Below are 20,291 nucleotides of genomic sequence, written 5' to 3'. Positions count from 1 at the left end.
ACTGTATTTGTTTATTAAACAATAAATCAACAAGATGGCATTAACATTATTAACATTCTGTTAAAGCGATCCATGGATAGAAAGACTTGTAGTTCTTAAAATATAAATGTTAGTAGAAGTTATAGAAATTTTATATTAAAACGCCTCTTAATGTTTTCGTTTTAATAAAATTTGTAAAATTTTCAATCAAAAAATAAACTAGTAGCCCGCCATTGTTGATGTCAGTAATTACTTACACAATGCTCATGGGTGCTAAAGCCTATAAAATCAGTCGCACCCAAGCGTCAGCAGAGGGCGGCAAAACTCCATAAAACACAACAAGTGAGCGTTTCACTGTACTGTCATTTAAATCTGTGTGAGCGGGGCATCTGCGTTAATTGCGTCAAATATTTTAACGTGATTAATTTAAAAAATGAATTCACGCCCGTTAACGCGATAATTTTGACAGCCCTAAAATATACTATAAATATATATATTTAAATATATATATAATGTAAACATGATACGAGTCATACGCACATGCTTTGTATGGAAAATAATTCAATTATTTTTGTTCTGACGGTAATAATGTTGAGCTGTGGCTGTGGGTCAAAGAGAGTCAGACGTTGAAAGTTAAGTTAATGTTTTACATTTAACAAATTTTCCATGGCTTTCATTGAATTTCTACATCTGAGTCCATGTACACTGATTTGCCCCGAGCTAGTTACTCCAACTTCAAGTAGTGTTGCAATGCACGTTCTCTTATCAGATGTCAGAAAATTCTCACGTCATAATTTTTCCGTAACGCAACATTATGTTCTACAGAGACATTAAATATAACTGAAAACTTGCCTCCATCCGTCGACAGCGGTATAAATCTGAGTCGACAAATTGAAAAGATTGCAAGGATGAAGGCATCAGAGTGAATTAGTATCATGTCAGGAAGTCGTCTTGTTATCTGGCTGTTTGTAAGATATTCAGCCTCAGAACTGAAGTAGGACAGAATCAGTGGTAGTGACTTGCTGGGGGGGAAAAATAGCCTGCTGACTTCAACTGATTTACTTTGTGTAAGTGGATAAGCCTGCTTGTATGAGGCTTTATGGGTGTGAGCGCATATACTGTATATATTAGGGGCTGGAACTTGTTGGTATCTCACGATACGATACGATTTGCAATACAAAGCTCATGATTTACAAAAAACAATAACAAAAAACAAGCAGTTTTCATCATTCTGCTCTGAATTACAATGAGGTTATCACTAGTAGACATCCAATCCGTTTGACGTGTGAAGGAATCTGACCTTTTAGCCAGATTGCCGGAATCAAGCCAGCCGAACCGCCAAACCTACGCTGGCGCAGATCCAACGACCCGGGCCGGAGAGACACAAACAACCCGGCCAAAAGGCCAAACTCGGCCTGCATTGTAAACAGAGCTTTTATCGCTGAAAAATCTTGTGAATAAATGCTTAAATCCCTGAATTCTTTACAGAACTGGACGTAAAACAGTCTTGATTCTTGGTTAAAAGAGCAAAAAAAACGTGTAGTTAGCATTTATTTTACGTAAACATGTCGAAGTACGATGTAGGGTTGCAGCTATCGATTATTTTAGTTGTCGATTAATCGATGAACTAGTTAGTTCGAATAATCGAGTAATCGGATAAGTAAAATGAAAAATTCAAGTACCGGGGCTCAACCTCAAATTTTATTTTTTTAAAAATATGAGGCTCTATGTACAACAAAAGAACAATTGGCTAACTTAAGCTAGCAGACTTTTGCTATTTAAATGCTATAAAATGCTAACTTTTTTTTTTTTTTTTTTACAATGCTCTCAACAAATGATTCAGACACATATTCCCACAAAAACAGCTAAATATGCCTATGAACTAAATTATGAATGCATAAAAAAAAAATTAGCTCAAACAAAAACTTAGCTTACGTTGGTCTTAACAGGGAGCAGTTGGATTCAGCCATGTGAAATGAGGCAGACCAGAGGGCAGTGTATCCACCCCAATCAATAAAACCAAATGCAAACACTTTCAAAATAAACCATTACAATGCCACTTTAACTAAACGAATACTCGAATCAATAAAATTTAATTTGAATATTTTTTTCTAATCGAACACTCGAGTTAATCGATTAATCGTTGCAGCACTAGTACGATGCAAGTGTGTCAGTCAATGTGGCGCCCGCCATATGTAAACAGACCTTTTCCGGTGAAAATTCTTGTGAATAAATGCTTAAATCCCTGAATTCTTTGTAGATATGGACGTAAAACAGTCTCGATTCTTGGTTAAAAGCAAAAAAACAACAACAAAAAAACGTGCAGTTAGCACTATTTTACGTAAACATGTCGAAGTACGATGCTTAGAGCAGCAGTTAGTCTTCTTGACCTATAGGTGTCTCCAAACAAAGATGCTTGGGTTTTGTTATGTGACCAGACCATTTGCATCCATGGTGCAAAACTTAACAATTAACAGGTGAAGGGGAAACGATATCGTCATCGCACACACCATATAACTGTTTGCATTAGTCTAACACATATATAGTCTAACACATACATATGGTACAGGTTTTCGTAGGCACCGTCTAACTGTTTGCATTAGGCTAACACACGTAATATAATTAATCAGGAAATGTGTATCATTTTCATATTTACGGTAGGACTACACTACTAATATAAAATAAATAGCACACCATAGTTTAATGAGAAGAAATAGAGATACACAATGCCGTCTTATCACAAGAGTGACGCACATACTCGGGGAATCTGCTCTCAGCAAACTCGATCTTTTGCAGTCACATTTGGGTTTTGTAATTCCTCGACACATGTCATATCACTGGATTGTTTTACATCTCCACAATCACCATAGATTCATTTTCGTTCTTGGGATTTTTGTTCAAAGACTACTATTTTTTCGTTAGGTTCTAAATCATAGTACTCGGTAGATTTGTGCCATTTTTAAGTCCCAGTTTTATTCTTTAGCCTTTAGCCATATTTGTCATTTGGGGTGGAGAATATAACTTTTATTATTTTTATATACTTTTGATTAGGATATTTATTCATTTTTTGGTCAATGGGGCGGAATAAAGTTTTTCTTTAATTGGGGTGGAATAAAGTTTGCCTACAGGCGTCTGTGTCCATCATTTTCAACAACTGGTAAGGGGTGAAGACGTTTATTTCGAGTTTCGAGTTCATGGTGTCCAAGTTTTTCTGTATGGCAACATTCCGCTTTTGTACAGTACCGCTTTTTCACCATTCTCTAGTCAATGGGGGAATGTTTTTGCTGTGTTATGTTTTTAGATGTAGTAGTTTGTCAGTGCGGTTCTTTTTCTTCATTTAAAAGCTGTTCTGAGATGTTTGACACACTGTTGCATTCCTTTTTCTTCAGGGCTGCGCACAGTTCCCTCTTACTACAGGTGGTGGTTGACCCTAACGTTACGGAAGTGAAAAAAGGGGCACTTAAATTTTCATTTACTGGACCAAAATTTAACTCAGTACGGTTCTCACTTTTCCTGATTTAAAGGTTGTTATTCAATGGACCAAATTTAGCTTAGTGTGTCTCTCATTTTTCTTAACTAAAGATTAACTTTATTTTTATTTATTTTAATTTAATTTAATTTAATTTAACTGAATGTATATCTCATTTTTCCTAGCGACAGGAATAACTTGATGGGTAGCCCGTCTATTTGATCATGAAAAATCGGTCTCAATGCACCTGTACAAAGAGGGCACTGTGAGCTGATGCCTATAGCCACGGGACCGAAGACAACCAAGGATTAACCCTTTGAGGCGGTATCATATTGTTTTAAAGAGTACTTAACAGGAGTCCTGAGGGGGACAAATTTCGCACATCCCTGTTTAAACTGTTCATCAATTGCTACATTTCTTCCACCACTTGACAAAGCTAAGTTCTAAGGCCACATCCATGTTTTTTCGATCCCCTGTCGGGGCTCGAGAGGGGGAATGAAGGGGAAACGATATCGTCATCGCACACACCATATAACTGTTTGCATTAGTCTAACACATATATAGTCTAACACATACATATGGTACAGGTTTTCGTAGGCACCGTCTAACTGTTTGCATTAGGCTAACACACGTAATATAATTAATCAGGAAATGTGTATCATTTTCATATTTACGGTAGGACTACACTACTAATATAAAATAAATAGCACACCATAGTTTAATGAGAAGAAATAGAGATACACAATGCCGTCTTATCACAAGAGTGACGCACATACTCGGGGAATCTGCTCTCAGCAAACTCCAAGGACAAAGCGCTTTGTCCTAAAACAAGCACCACCAGCCCGGACAGCAAAGTTGATAGCGGGCGTCCCAATCCGCGCACGAACCTAAACCGCCCAAAACCGGCCACAGCGGGGGCGGCCCCAAAGCAACGCCCAGAAACGCCTTCGACGAGACCCGCGTCAGCAAAGACTTCAAAAAGACTGGACACTGAGATAAGACAGATTTTCTTCTGCTCGGAAACATGTAGCCTTGTTTTGGATCCAGAATTGTCCCTCCGTCGTCTGTTTTTGCCTTGTTTTTGACCATTGTCGACGAATAAATTGTCAACCTGTTTTCGGCGAGTGTTCTTCAAGCTTTTGAAACATGGAGTCAGTGTGCAAAGGGTTAACACAGGAACGCGCGGAGTTTAGCTTCCTCCTTAGCCTGGCTCCTCGGGGGAGTCAGCGACGGAGCACATTTCCGTTCTGTTGCCGGCCTCCCCGTGCAGTTTGGGCTGGGAGGACTAAATTCCTTCACAGGGCAATCGTGCTTTTTGAAGCTTTTTAGTTCTTTCACTTTTGACAATATGTAAAGATGTAACACACATATGTACACTGAAGGAATCTGACCTTTTAGCCAGATTTCCGAAATTAAGCCAACCGAATCACCGGACCCGCGCTGGCACAGATCCAACGACCCGGGCCTGCGAGTCCGACAACCCGGCCAAAAGGCCAAACTCGGCCTGCATTGTAAACAGAGTTTTTTTCGTTGAAAATTCTTGTGAATAAATGCTTAAATCCCTGAATTCTTTATAGATATGGACGTAAAACAGTCTTGATTCTTGGCTAAAAGAGCAAAAAAACGAATAGTTAGCATTTATTTTACGTAAACATGTCGAAGTACCATGCAAGTCTGTCAGTCAATGTGGCGCCCGCCATATGTAAACAGAGCTTTTTTTCGGTGAAAATTCTTTTGAATAAATGCTTAAATCCCTGAATTCTTTGTCGATATGGACGTAAAACAGTCTCGATTGTTGGTTAAAAGCAAAACAAAAAAACAAAAAAAAACGTGCAGTTAGCATTTATTTTACGTAAACATGTCGAAGTACGATGCTTAGAGCAGCAGTTAGTCTTATTGACCTATAGGTGTCTCCAAACAACGATGCTTGGGTTTTGTTATGTGAGCAGACCATTTGCATCCATGGTGCAAAAATTAACAATTAACAAGGCAACTGTGCTACACTGAAGGAATCTGACCTTTTAGCCAGATTTCCGAAATTAAGCCAACCGAACCGCCGGACCCGCACTGGCACAGATCCAACGACCCGGCCCGGCGAGTTCCGAAAACCCGGCCAAAAGGCCAAACTCTGCACGTTCACCTTAGTCTTAACCCCTTGTACTGACTACATTTTGAAAGCTGTAAAAAGGCTTCGGAGCACAAGTTGACAATTTATTCAGGTCGACAGTGATTAAACGGCAAGGCGAAAAAACGAAACAGACTCAGGCGAGGAGACAGACTCCTTCCAAGGTCACCATATCACTTGTCAACAAAAGGTTCCCAAGAAAAAAATGACAACTATTAGTTAAACATTCACTCTTTTTTAAGGTTCTTGCTGGGCGGGCTGTGGGCAGAAGAAAGGTGTGCTTGGGTGTTGTTTGGGATTATTGTCTGTTTGTGGACTGGACAGGAGGATTTGGGAGTTACTGTTGTCAGGGCAACGAGGGTTGCGGATTTTGCCACTTTTGCCATTTAAAAGAATCACAAATACGAGTCGTAAGATCATGACTTAGACTTCTAAATGTGAACCAGCGTTCTTGATCCATGGTGGGGGGGGAAAAAACTGCATTTCAAAAAGAATAACAGTTTATTTCAAGAAAGATTCAAGAAGAAAACCCAACAGAAACCTTAAATTCCTCCCACGTTTTACCTAAAAGCTCACTGTTGCGTTCCCATGGGAACACAGTACACAGCACAATATGCTTCAACTTGTATGATAAGTATCAGGCTCATTTTTAATTACTGACAGAATCTGCTTTTCTCGGTTTATTTGGGAGTTATTTACAAGACAGATGTCCACATCTGTGGAAAGATGGTGTCTAGCTTTATAATCAGTCTTTACAAGCTCTGCTATACAAATACAAACATAAAATATATTCTTTTTATTCCCAACATGCACAGACAAAGTCAATTTCTGCTGATGTGTTTGGATTGTAAAACCACAAGTACAAAATAACGCATCCAATGCTGGAACGCAAATTTACACACACACTCACAAACTTGTTACAACAAATTAGGAAGAGTGCAAGTGGTCTGGGAGAGGCCGTGATCTGCGCGAGTATTCTTAATATGCAACAAATTGGATCTTTCTCTCCGCTCGATGGGCACCACATCAGCTGGTGGCGGTTTGGAAGCGTCTTGTTCCAGCGACGGGGGGTAATTAAGCATCTGTTGGAAACTAGCCTGGCACCAGAATCATCTTGCCCGCAACAAAGGACAACTGTTTAGTTTCTGTATCACAACTTGTAAAAGTCTGGTTGTGACAGTGGCAACCTTGTAAGTTTAACTGAAAGGGCGCAGGTTTGGTCTCAACTAGGGATGTCCCGATCCAGGTCGATACCGATATTGTTTTGCACTTCCGATCCGATACTGATACCAGCCTATCTGAGCGTGTATTAAAGTTTAAAGTTATTTAGCCTCCTTACTTAGTTGTCAGACTCATGTTGAAAAGGGTTTTAGTACTCTTGATAACAACTAGCCAGCTGAATTAGGTGAGTTTAAATAACACACAACGGTTGGTAACAAGAAACTGACCTGTTTAGTCAGTGACAAACACAAAACATTATAAATAACAAACAGAAATGGCATAGTCAGTCAGTAAAATGTGCAAATAATATTGTAAACCGTCTTAAAAAAGCAAAACACACAACCTCAGTGGAAAATCCCACAAACCCCCAAGATTATTAGATTATTTTAATGTTTCGTGCATTAGTTCCAAAAATTGTATAAAAAGCCTCTCAGGTTTAAATAAACGACTATTTCAGTATCAAGTTAACATTTTAAAAGAGTAAATAAAATACTCAAGTCCCCATTCTGTATCAGCAGCTTTAAACTTTATTCCATTAATTTAATTTTGCGAATCAACTGTTAAAGTTGTTAAAATTGCTCCCGTTATTCCATAATTTCCCTTCTGTCTACTGATTTAGGTGTATTTTAGATAAAAAGTTAGGTTCGCTTGGAAGGTTCACTACAACAGCCTACTAGGGAAGTCTCCTGCTTTAAGATGGCGGCTGTTTACTAACGCATCTAGTTTTCAATACTTCAGTGTTGCTAACGCCGTCTAGTCTGTCATTTTGCATCTAGTTCTATATACATATGACATCAGTTATCTACAGTAAAACGATGTTGATGTAGTTTGTAGCGGCTGTCAGCAGCAGTCAGGTATTCTTGTGTTTCTTATCCAGCGGCATGAGTCTAGCTAAAGCCGTGAGTTGAGCATTGGCATTACCCGGGTCTATGACAAGCATGATGTTTACTCTCGGGACGCAATGCGGTCCGTTTCTCATTGCGTCCCGAAGACCGCGCTGTGTATTAGTTCCGCTTTACTTGACATATTTCAATAATCGGAATTTGGATGTTTGTGAATCGTTCTCGAATCTTCCACAGCCGAATCGCTCAAGGATGTAATGACGGCTGGGCATGTTGTACCGTGGTTCAGACTTTAGGATGGCCCCCTACTTGATGGCGTTGCGCAGTGGCTGATGGATGTGAACCGTCAATACAATTATGAAGTTTATGGTTCAGGTGATACAACGTTCCATTCTAACCTTTGTTTTACAAAACTAACAAAGAAACATTTTGAAATGCATTACCATAATGAACATAATGTAAACAATCCAAATGAGGGACGGCTAGCTTGACTTTGTTGTTCCCTGTGGAGGCTGGCTTGACCACAGTAGTTTTGCAGGTTATCAAGTTCACACAGTTTAATGTTGTGCTAACTCTAATACAGGTCAGATTTTCAGTACCAAAATGAGTGGTGTTTCTCCCACCTCCACACAACATTGTCTTTTTTACATAACTCACAGTGGCTGCTGCTGGCTGAAAAAACTTCTCATATCCTTCCTCTTTGCAATGGTAGTGTATCATATGGGATTTTTCATTATGTACACTACGGTTCAAACTTTTGGGGTCGCTTATATATACATATTAATTGTTACGTTTCTTGGGTCGTGGAGGACCCAAGCGCAGAGATGTGAGGCAAACAGGCAGTGACAATAATTTATTGACAGGTAAGGAAGATGTTGTTGAAATGGTCAGGTGAGCGTTTTTGGTGGGTGAGCTGGTGGGCAGGCAAGTTGTACAGCATCTAGGGAACAAAAGCAAAATTAGCAAAACAGCAGATTTTCAGGATTCTTAACTGACCGAAGCTGGAGTCACGAACTCGTTGAGTTGTTGATCGGTTGACCGGTTTAAGTAGGTTGTTGACAATGATCATCTGCACTTGGTCCCAGCCTCACCCATCTATCCAATCCTGCAATCAATGCACACACACACACCCAAGGAGCATATATATATATATATATTAGGGCTGTCAAACGATTAAAATTTTTAATCAAGTTAATTACAGCTTAAAAATTAATTAATCGCAATTCAAACCATATATAAAATATGCCATATTTTTCTGTAAATTATATATATATTCTGTAAAATAAATTGTTGGAATGGAAAGATAAGACACAAGATGGATATATACATTCAACATACGGTACATAAGGACTGTATTTGTTTATTATAACAATTAATCAACAAGATGGCATTAACATTATTAACATTCTGTTAAAGCGATCCATGGATAGAAAGACTTGTAGTTCTTAAAATATAAATGTTAGTACAAGTTATAGAAATTTTATATTAAAACCCCTCTTAATGTTTTCGTTTTAATAAAATTTGTAAAATTTTCAATCAAAAAATAAACTAGTAGCCCGCCATTGTTGATGTCAATAATTACTTACACAATGCTCATGGGTGCTGAAGCCTATAAAATCAGTCGGACCCAAGCGCCAGCAGAGGGCGGCAAAACTCCATAAAACACAATTTACAAGTGGGCATTTCACTCTACTGACATTTAAATCTGTCTGAGCAGGACATGTGTGTTAATTGCCTCAAATATTTTAACGTGATTAATTTAAAAAATTAATTACCGCCTGCTAACGCGATAATTTTGACAGCCCTAAAACATATACATATATATATATATATATCACATACACACACACACACACTGTATGGTTCTCGTGGAATCACATTCTTAAGTATGTTGGGTGTTTTAGCTCTCTCGGTCGGAAAGGTTCCCGACCCCTGCTGTAGGCTAAGCTGATATCAAGTGGCTTTTGTCAGGCTACATTCTATTTAATAATGGTAGCTCTCAGTTTTCCTTCTCTTTATGCATTTAACTAGGAAGTAATCTGACACAATAGAATGATAAACAAACAATAATTCAACCGGCTATGAGCCCCATCTGTAGCTAGTGGGACACAGATTGGTAAATGAGTCATGCGGATCTGAGGACTGTTTCCGTTGCTTCCTACTGAATAAAATAGAAAGGTCAGCTAACACCTCCAGGGGTGAGTGGTCGTTTTCTTTCAGCCACTACAAGGCCTCAAGGACAAACAAAGCAAAACAGCTGTTGTCACAGAACCAAAAATGGAGCTGAAGTAAAGCGACGCCGAGGTCTTAAGTCGAAATCAGCAGAGTATGGAAGAGGGATGAGGAAAGGAGCTGTCGGAGGCAGGGGGGAAAAAAAGCTAAAGCTAAGGTGGATTTAAACAGCGGTGTCTGTTTTGGCCTCTGACTGCAGTAGCATCTTGACACTACACATTGAAAACGCTTGGGCCAAATCAATGAAGATTGTCCTCATTCGACTCAACCCCAGTGACACTGTCAGTTAGAGCTGCAACTAATGATTACTTTGATCATGGATTAATTGTCACAATTTAACTTGAAGTTGCTTCAGGCATGTTGTAAGTAACAATGAAGACACAGTGGATGACTATTTCCTTCTAAAATAATATTTTATTACAGCTTCCTAACTTAACTGTAGTCTACAGATGTACTGTTTTAATTTGTTCAAAGTATAAAACATGAAGAAGAAAAAAACCTAAACAAAATCGAGTAAGGAAGAGGCAGACTGTAATGAATCGGTTTTCTTTATCAAGCAGTTGCTCATGAATACAATCCAAATCCAATTTCAAAGCACACTCTCTTGTATGACCATTGACAGTTTGAATGGGAGTTTGTGTTTAAAAGAGACTCTACGCTGTGATATGAGACAACTTTAATATCTAACAATAACACAAGTGCTAATATGCTTCCCCAAAACAATGCAAACGGACACTTAAGACACTGATTAGCATCTTCGCTAACTATCTTAGCGCTACACAGATCAGTCATCCGAGTCCCTCTGCAGAAAAACAGCCCCAAAGCATGATGTTTCCACCCCCATGCTTCACAGTGGGTATGGTGCAATTCAGTATTCTTTCTCCTCCAAACAGGAGAACCTGTGTCTCTACCAAAAAGTTCTATTTTGGTTTCATCTGACCATAACACATTCTCCCAGTCCTCTTCTGGATCATCCAAATGCTCTCTAGCGAACCGTAGAAGGGGGACACATCTGGCAGTGCAGGATTTGAATCCCCGGCAGCGGATTGTGTTACTGATAGTAGCCTTTGTTACTGTGGTCCCAGCTCTCTGTAGGTCATTCACTAGGTCCCCCCGTGTGGTTCTGGGATTTTTGCTCACCGTTCTTGTTATCATTTTGACGCCACGGCGTGAGGAGGGAGTTGAAAGTCCGTGTTGCCCAATGACAGCCCCAAAACATCACTGCTCTAGAGGAGATCTGCATGGAGGAATGGGCCAAAATAAGAGCAACAGTGTGTGAAAAGTTTGTGAAGAGTTAAGGAAAATGTTTGGCCTCCGTTATTGCCAACAAAGGGTACATAACAAAGTATTGGTATTGACCAAATACTTATTTTCCACCATGATTTGCAAATAAATTCTTTAAAAATCAAATATTGTGATTTTCTGGGTATTTTTTCCCCACATTCTGTCTCTCATGGTTGAGGTTTACCTATGTTGACAATTACAGGCCTCTCTAATATTTTCAAGTGAGAGAACTTGCACAATTAGCGGTTGAGTAAATACTTATTTGCCCCACTGTAAAACGGCGCCATTGTAGTCGGTTTGCGGCAATGCATGAGTGGGTCGTTCCGCGCATGCGCTAAATGCGTTAAATATTTTAACGTGATTAATTTTAAAAATTCATTACCGCTTGTTAACGCGATAAATTTGACAGCCCTAATTTTAATTGATTTGTTGTTGTAGCCATAGTGATGACAGGCATGTTTCAAAAGATTTAAAGCAGCTGCCCTGTTGCCACTTCTTGTTATATTGTAAAGTAGCCTTAATCAAAACCATGAGAATTTTCTTCTCTCATTGCACACTTTGCTTTTTTCCACTTCAACCCAGTGGCGCCCCCAGGGGGTGGCCACGGCCACCCCTATAAATTTGGCCACCCCACTGGCCACACCGCTTGCCACTAAATCGTAGATTGTTGTAGCATCAATTATGCATTTCATCCCAAATTCAAATCTGCTAGCACCTGTTTTTCCCCAGTAATTATTTTGTTTTGTTAAATGTACACCTTCTGCCTAATTTATACATAACCCAATAAAACAAAATTGTTGTGGAACTCAAAATGTTGACTGGACAGTTATGGACTATCCACATTAAATCATTAGTAACTAGGAGTGTCAAACAATTAAAATTTTTAATCGAGTTAATTACAGCTTAAAAATTAATTAATCGTAATTAATCGCAATTCAAACCATCTATAGAATATGCCATATTTTTCTGTAAATTATTGTTGGAATGGAAAGATGAGACACAAGATGGATATACACATTCAACATATGGTATATAAGTACTGTATTTGTTTGTTATAACAATAAATCAACAAGATGGCATTACCATTATTAACATTCTGTTAAAGCGATCCATGGATAGAAAGACTTGTAATCCTTAAAAGATAATAAAATTTGTAAAATTTTCAATCAAAAAATAAACTGGTAGCCCGCCATTGTTAATGCTAATAATTACTTACACAATGCTCATGGGTGCTGAAGCCTATAAAATCAGTCGCACCCAAGCGCCAGCAGAGGGCGACAAAACTCCGAAAAACACAACAAGTACACATTTCACTGTGCTGTCATTTTAATGTTTGAGCGGGGCATGTGCGTTAATTGCGTCAAATATTTTAACGTGATTAATTTTAAAAAATAATTACCGCCCGTTAACGCGATAATTTTGACAGCCCTATTAGTAACATCAAATATTACATAATACACCAAAGTATATCAGTTGCCGTGTCCTTAAGTCTTTCTTATAGTTTTCCCCCTGAACTTTTTACTGCAATAATATAATGAAAACCTGAAATTATGGCTTTTAGTTTTGGCCACCCCAAGATTTTGAGTGGCCCCATCTGGCCACCCCTATGAAAAATTTCTGGAGGCGCCACTGCTTCAACCTCCACAAACACACACACAAAAAAACTCTTTTTTTTTTTTCCATGAATTGAACGTGAAACATCCTTCTGAGCAGACCAATAGGAAAAAGTTATGAGACAGATGGCATGTTGATGGACGCATCCCGGTACTCAGTGGGCGAGCTGAGCCTGGAGCAGATGACCTATCGAGACATCTGTGATGAGCCAGTGTCAGCTCAACACTGACTATTATTTTTTTAAAATACGCACACAAAAGTGCTCATCCAATGTTTTCAACTTGAATTTTAGCTCATACTTAATAAGAACTTCTAGCTCTACCATTTCAAATGATTTTACAGTTGCTTTGATGGGTCAATAGGAACATATGAGCCGGTACAGTACACACTATCACTCTGGATTTTTGCTGTTTTCCCTTTCTCTCATGGAGACATACACACATTTTTCACACACACTGAGCCAGCTGTGTGGTGGAAGCAGGTGTCACTCTCAGCTCATTACCCCTGGCAGGGCTGATCACCCTGTTTGGTGAGCAATAAGACACACCTCACTAGAGAGAGCAGAGGGCGAGGGTGGGTAGGAGCGCTTATCCTGCTTTTCGAGATAGAGGGATTGAGCAATGCGCCAGGAGGTGCAGGCGGAGGTGGAAGTCAGCGTGTTGTTGTGAGATATGAGAAGAAGTCAAATGAGTGAAGTGTTGTTCGTCAAATAAATAGAGATTGCAGAATGGAGGTGGTGGAGCTTCATCCCAAGAGAATAAAATATTTAGTTATTTACAATTTGGGTCGTACTTTGATGTGGTCAAATGATCTGAGTTGTCTTATAAGTTTTATATACAGTTGTGGTCAAAAGTTTACATACACTTGTGAAGAACATAATGTCATGGCTCTCTTGAGTTTCCAGTTATTTCTACAACTCTGATTTTTCTCTGATAGAGTGATTGGAACAGATACTTCTTTGTCACAAAAAACATTCATGAAGTTTGCTTCTTTTATGACTTTATTATGGGTGAACAGAAAAAAAGTGATCAAATCTGCTGGGTCAAAAATATACATACAGCAGCGCTAATATTTGGTAACATGTCCCTTGGCCATTTTCACTTCAATTACGCGCTTTTGGTAGCCATCCACAAGCTTCTGGTTGAATCTTTGACCACTCCTCTTGACAGAATTGGTGCAGTTCTGTTAAATTTGATGGCTTGTTTCTTCAGCATTGTCCACAAGTTCTCAGTGGGGTTTAAGTCAGGACTTTGGGAAGGCCATTCGAAAACCTTAATTCTAGCCTGATTTAGCCATTCAATTACCACTTTTGATGTGTGTTTGGGGTCATTGTCCTGTTGGAACACCCAACTGCGCCCAAGACCCAATCTTCGGGCTGATGACGTTAGGTTATCTCAGTGCTTCTCAATTATTTTCTGTTACGCCCCCCCCCAAGGAAGACGTAAATGTTTCGCGCCCCCCCAAACTCTGCCGCCACTGTAATTGGTATCATTTGTCTATAATATTACTATTATAAGTACGCCTCTGCCTCACATTGTATCCTTTTTTTTTCTATTAGAGAAAATAAGAGATCAACTTATAAATTATAACTTTATTGTTTTGTAACAGAAAAGACTTAACGCGCATCAATTTGCCTGAATTAAAAAAAAAAAAAAAAGTCACATCCAAACTGTAAAAATACACTCAAGGTACATTTTTACCATTTGATACTGAAAAATAAAATCAGTAAATAATAACAAATTCAAATTGATTAGAAACATTAACTCATGGGGACAATATGCCAAAAAATTTGACCGAAAAAACAAAACTGAATAGAAGAAGAAAAAAAAAGTGTCTTTGGACAGAAGGACAGTTTTTATTTTTGCTGCTCGCTGCTCCCAGTATCACCTCCAGTTTGCAATGATGTGAGGTTATTTTGCACTGAGCATGCTAACAGTGTTCACTGGTTTACTGATATCACACTGACAAAGCGGGACGATTGTTGGCAATATTCGGCACGTTTTCGCTGAAAAACAACCAAGCGGCTTATCAATGAGATTGGGGTCTAATATCTTTAAGTGGCGTCTTAATTGATTTGGCTTCCGGCTGTCCGCTATAATCATTTTTAGACACAGTATACAGTGGTCTTTCCTCGTCTACCACTGTATTAAATTACAAAGCCAAAAGGCAAACGGCCCGAAAAAAAGCGCATTCTCGGCGGCCGAGGGAGAACCGTAGGTGAGGGCGGTGGTCGTGACAATCCCAAGCCGAAAAGGGCACTTCTCAGGCGGACACGTGAGAACCGGAGAAGACAGTGGGTCGCCCCACTATTTGAGAAGTACTGGGTTATCTTGAAGAATTTGAAGGTAATCCTCCTTCTTCATTATCCCATTTACTCTCTGTAAAGCACCAGTTCCAGTGGCAGCAAAACAGCCCCACAGCATAATACTACTACCACCGTGCTTGACGGTAGGCATGGTGTACTTGGGGTTAAAGGCCTCACCTTTTCTCCTCCAAACATATTGCTGGGCATTGTGGCCAAACAGCTCGATTTTTGTTTCGTCTGACCACAGAACTTTCCTCCAGAAGGTCTTATCTTTGTCCATGTGATCAGCGGCGAACTTCAGTCGAGCCTTAAGGTGCCGCTTTTGGAGCAAGGGCTTCCTTCTTGCACGGCAGCCTCTCAGTCCATGGAGATGCAAAACACGCTTGACTGTGGACACTGATACCTGTGTTCCAGCAGCTTCTAATTCTTGGCAGATCTGCTTTTTGGTGATTCTCGGTTGAATCTTCACCCTCCTGACCAATTTTCTCTCAGCAGCAGGTGATAGCTTGCGTTTTCTTCCTGATCGTGGCAGTGACAAAACAGTGCCATGCACTTTATACTTACAAACAATTGTTTGCACTGTTGCTCTTGGGACCTGCAGCTGCTTTAAAATGGCTCCAAGTGACTTTCCTGACTTGTTCAAGTCAATGATTCGCTTTTTCAGATCCATGTATGTATATTTTTGACCCAGCAGATTTGATCACTTTTTCTGTTAACCCATAATAAAGTCATAAAAGAACCAAACTTCATGAATGTTTTTTGTGACAAAGAAGTATCTGTTCCAATCACTCTATCGGAGAAAAATCAGAGTTGTAGAAATAACTGGAAACTTAAGAGAGCCATGACATTGTGTTCTTCACAAGTGTATGTAAACTTTGGACCACAACTGTAGCATAATTGAGGACTATTATGCTGCCTTTGTGTTATGTCGTATCTATGGTATATACAGTGGTATGAAAAAGTATCTGAACCTTTTGGAATTTCTCACATTTCTGCATAAAATCACCATCAAATGTGATCGGATTTTTGTCAAAATCGCACAGATGAAAAAACTGTCTGCTTTAACTCAAACCACCTAAACATTTATAGGTTTTCATATTTTAATGAGGATAGTATGCAAAGAATGACAGAAAGGGGAATAATAAGTAAGTGAACCGTCACATTTAATATTTTGTGCCCCCCCCCCCCCCCTTTTTGGCAGCAATAACTTCAACCAGATGCAAAATGACAGACGACGTCGGTGTTAGAACATGTATTATTGAACAGAGATGCGAAATGACAGACTTTCCGGCGTAAGTAAACAGCCGCCATCTTAAAGCAGTAGACCTCTTTAGAAGGCTCTGTTGTAGCGAACCTAATTAACTTTTTATCTAAAATACTCCTAAATCTTGAATCTTGTCTTGAATCTATCATTAAATGATGAAATAGTGTTAAAACTTTGACAAAAGTAGACAGAAGGGAAATTATGGAATAACGGGAGCAATTTTAACAACTGTATCAGTTGATTCACAACATTAAATTAATTGAATGTAGTTGAAAGCTGCTGATACAGAATGGGGACTTTTTTATTTACTGTTATTTTTGTGTATTTGTTTACTGTTATACTTGATACTGAAATAGTAGTTTGGTTTAGCCTGAGAGGATTTTTGAACAATTTTGGAACTAATGTACAAAACATTAAAAAAAAATAAAGAAAGAAAAAAAAAAGAAGGGGGTGGTGCATCAATAATCGTTTTATAATCGAATCGGAGCCTCTGAATCGTAATCGAATCGTTAGGTGCCCAAAGATTCCCAGCTCTAGTTATTTGGTATGTTTGCATTATGTCATCATCTCTTAGTCACGTAATGTCAAGGCTATTTTAGATTTTTTAGTTAAATTATAATTTAGGATGTAGAAATAAAAAAGTAATGAAGCTCTAGCTTGCTATCATACTTAATTTTCCTAGTGCTTGTACCAGATTTTTTTTTTTTTATGTTAACATTTGACCTCACTTCACTCCTGTTTGTTGTGTCTCTGCAGGTACGACTACAAAGAGATGCTTCACAACTCCACCTTCTGCCTAGTACCCCGAGGCCGAAGGCTGGGCTCATTTCGTTTTCTCGAGGCCCTGCAGGTAAACGCGCTCGCACGCACCCATACGCAAAAGCACATTTCCAAACAGGAGAAAGCAAGCCGTGAATTCACACCCGCGAGTGACGCGAACAACAATCTTCCTCTTCAGTCGTTCCCCACTTGAAAACATTTGAAAGCTCGGTAATTGTTGTTTCACTTTGATAGATGGGCTAATACAGATGGCTGATGGAAAAACAATGTTTTCCCCTTGTTAATTACAAATTTTGCTCAATTACTGGCTTGCAGACGTTTTCCTACTCACTTTGCTTGTTAGTTATAATTTGGCTACTCGAATAGTTTGCTGCTTTGAGGAACATAAAAAGCATCAACTTAGTAGTTATTAAGTATTGGCATATAAATTGCTTATTACCGTAATTTCACGAATATAACGCGCACTTTTTTTTCCCAAAATTAACTCGTAAAATCATTGGTGTGCGTTATTCACGGGTACTGGGACGGAGACAGAAAAAATTCATCATGATTCATGTTCCATTGTAAGCATGGACCAGCACAATATTACCTAATCCGAACAACAGTGATATAATAATCAAGTTTCATGTGGTAAATAATTGTTTTCGTGATATTTTTCACATCTAATAAAATTAAAATGTTTTTTTTTTTTGTATTATACGTTTATTACCCTAATTTTTGCACTATAAGGTGCACCTGACTATAAGCCGCCACCCACCAAATTTGGCATGAAAACGACATTTGTTCATAGATAAGCCGCACTGGACTATAAGCCGCAGCTGTCCTGCATTATGTATTATTATTATGTATTAGGGCTGTCAAAATTATCGCGTTAACGCGCGGTAATTAATTTTTTAAATTAATCACGTTAAAATATTTGACGCAATAAACACACGTCCCGCTCAGACAGTATTCTGCCTTTTGGTAAGTTTTACAGCAAGGCTTTTTGTGCTAACAGCGAACTCTTGTGGTCGCTTTGCGACATGGTTTATTGTTGTCTTGCCAGTTCAATATGGCTGCAGGACGTCTCAGGCTGGCGCCTACGTTGTAATGTTGTGCTTATATGATCCTTGGACAAGATTTGTCCGTAAGTATGGTTGTTGTAAATAATGCATATATTATGTTAGTAAGCGAAATGTTATATATTTTGTATGAGACGCTTTTTGTTTATGTTTTGTGAACCTGTATAGCGTACTAAGCTAACGTTGTTGCTAATGCAATGCTTGTGTACTTTTTTTTGGTAGTTTTACGACGGTCTAAAGAGCACAACGGTTTGAGGCCATTTTATAAATAAATCAGATGAAAAAGAAAGAAGTCTGATTATTATGGCGTCGTTCACTAGCTGTCTAGCTTTGGAAAAAGTAGACGCTTCGGAGTGAGGACAGCATAGACAGATTTAAATGACAGTAGAGTGAAATGCCCACTACAGTCCTTATATACCGTATGTTGAATGTATATATCCATCTTGTGTCTTATCTTTCAATTCCAACAATTTTACAGAATATATATATAATTTACAGAAAAATATGTCATATTTTATGAATGAATTGCGATTAATTGCGATTAATTACGATTAATTTTTAAGCTGTAATTAACTCGATTAAAATTTTTAATCGTTTGACAGCCCTATTATGTATGTATTATGGGATATTTACACAAAAAAATATATTAAATGGTAAAACTTTATTTGACAGCGGCATCATACGACTGTTATAAGACCAAATGAAACACCATGAAGCTTTGAACCAATTGGCTTCATTGCGCCAAGAACCTTCATTTGGCCATCACTGCTCCCTTGTGGGAGACAGTCAACCTCTGCTGCCACCTGCTGTCAACACTGTTGCTGTCCAACATGCCTCCATAAATGCATTGCAGTGCTACATATATAAACAACAATCAAAATCCATGTTTTGTGGTAATTATTTCTTCAGTTACTGTTCCAGTTGTTTCATTAATTGCTAGTTATAGTATTTGGGAACACTTTTTTGACAGTGGCGCCATAAGACTGTCATAATTAGGACATGACACTGTCATGAGCATTAATGAATGCTTATAACAGATGTAATTTAGTGTCATCCGACAAATGACCTCACTTTTGAATGGATGTAAATGATCTGAGCTGGACATAACACTTCATGACATCTGTTATAAGCATTCTGTTACAAGCATTTAGTAATGATAGATAGATAGATAGATAGATAGATAGATAGATAGATAGATAGATAGATAGATAGATAGATAGATAGATAGATAGATAGATAGATAGATAGATAGATAGATAGATAGATAGATAGATAGATAGATAGATAGATAGATAGATAGATAGATAGATAGATAGATAGATAACTGTCAAATAAAGCGTTGGTAACACTTTATAATAACTATCTGTTTTACTAGTTAATAGATCATTAGTAAACTGTTGATAAATGATTTATTGTTGATTTGTGAAGTATTTGTTAACAGTTTGTTAAACATTTACAGGGTGTTCCAATATGGTTGACCCCATTCTAAATGCCCATGCTAGTTGATGGATCTTAATAAAACTATATACACTTTATGTTGAAGGTCATAAGTTTTATTGGTTGAATATACAAAGAAAAGTACAAATACTTGTTGGCTCTATGGCAGATTTTCATAAATGTGCAACATGAGCGCTGCCTGCAAAATGCCTGATCAAAATGCCTTTTCTTTTGAAGTGAACAGCATTTCTTAACCTGAAAAGATAGAAATGCCAAACGTTACACAAAAAAACTTGAAACGTTTCTACACAAACTGTGTTTCAGGTTAAGAAGACCCTGTAAATGCTTAACAAACTGTTAACAAATACTTAACAAATCAACAATAAATCATTTATCAACAGTTTACTAATGATCTATTAACTAGTAAAATGGATAGTTGTTATAAAGTGTTACCAAAGCGTTACCTATTCACCCAAATAAATCAACAAATAAGCCGCACTGGACTATAAACCACAGGATTCCAAATGAGGGAAAAAAGTAGCGGCTTATAGTCCAAAAATTACGGTATTTACCGGTACATTTTTCCTACCTTATCGTTGCAACATGCCGGCACATGGCGATGTTGTCTTGAAGAGAACGTAACGGCGATCCGTTTCGTATAGATGTTGACCGTGTGGC

At 38.4% G+C, this 20,291-nt stretch overlaps 1 protein-coding gene across 1 annotated transcript in view; it reads left to right on the top strand.

Annotated features, from left to right (window-relative positions):
* The window catches only part of ext1b (exostosin glycosyltransferase 1b), a 267,318-nt gene that overhangs the window by 160,525 nt on the left and 86,502 nt on the right, over positions 1-20,291 (top strand). Inside the window, exon 2 of the mRNA XM_057827651.1 lies at positions 17,092-17,185. Coding sequence (XP_057683634.1) covers positions 17,092-17,185 — 94 coding nt within the window. The remainder of the gene's footprint in view (positions 1-17,091; positions 17,186-20,291) is intronic.

This window comes from Corythoichthys intestinalis, chromosome 22 (genome assembly GCF_030265065.1).
Source record: "Corythoichthys intestinalis isolate RoL2023-P3 chromosome 22, ASM3026506v1, whole genome shotgun sequence".
Taxonomy (NCBI): Eukaryota; Metazoa; Chordata; class Actinopteri; order Syngnathiformes; family Syngnathidae; genus Corythoichthys; species Corythoichthys intestinalis.
The sequence above is the reverse complement of the archived record's forward strand: the minus strand, read 5'-3'. Positions and strand labels throughout refer to the sequence as shown.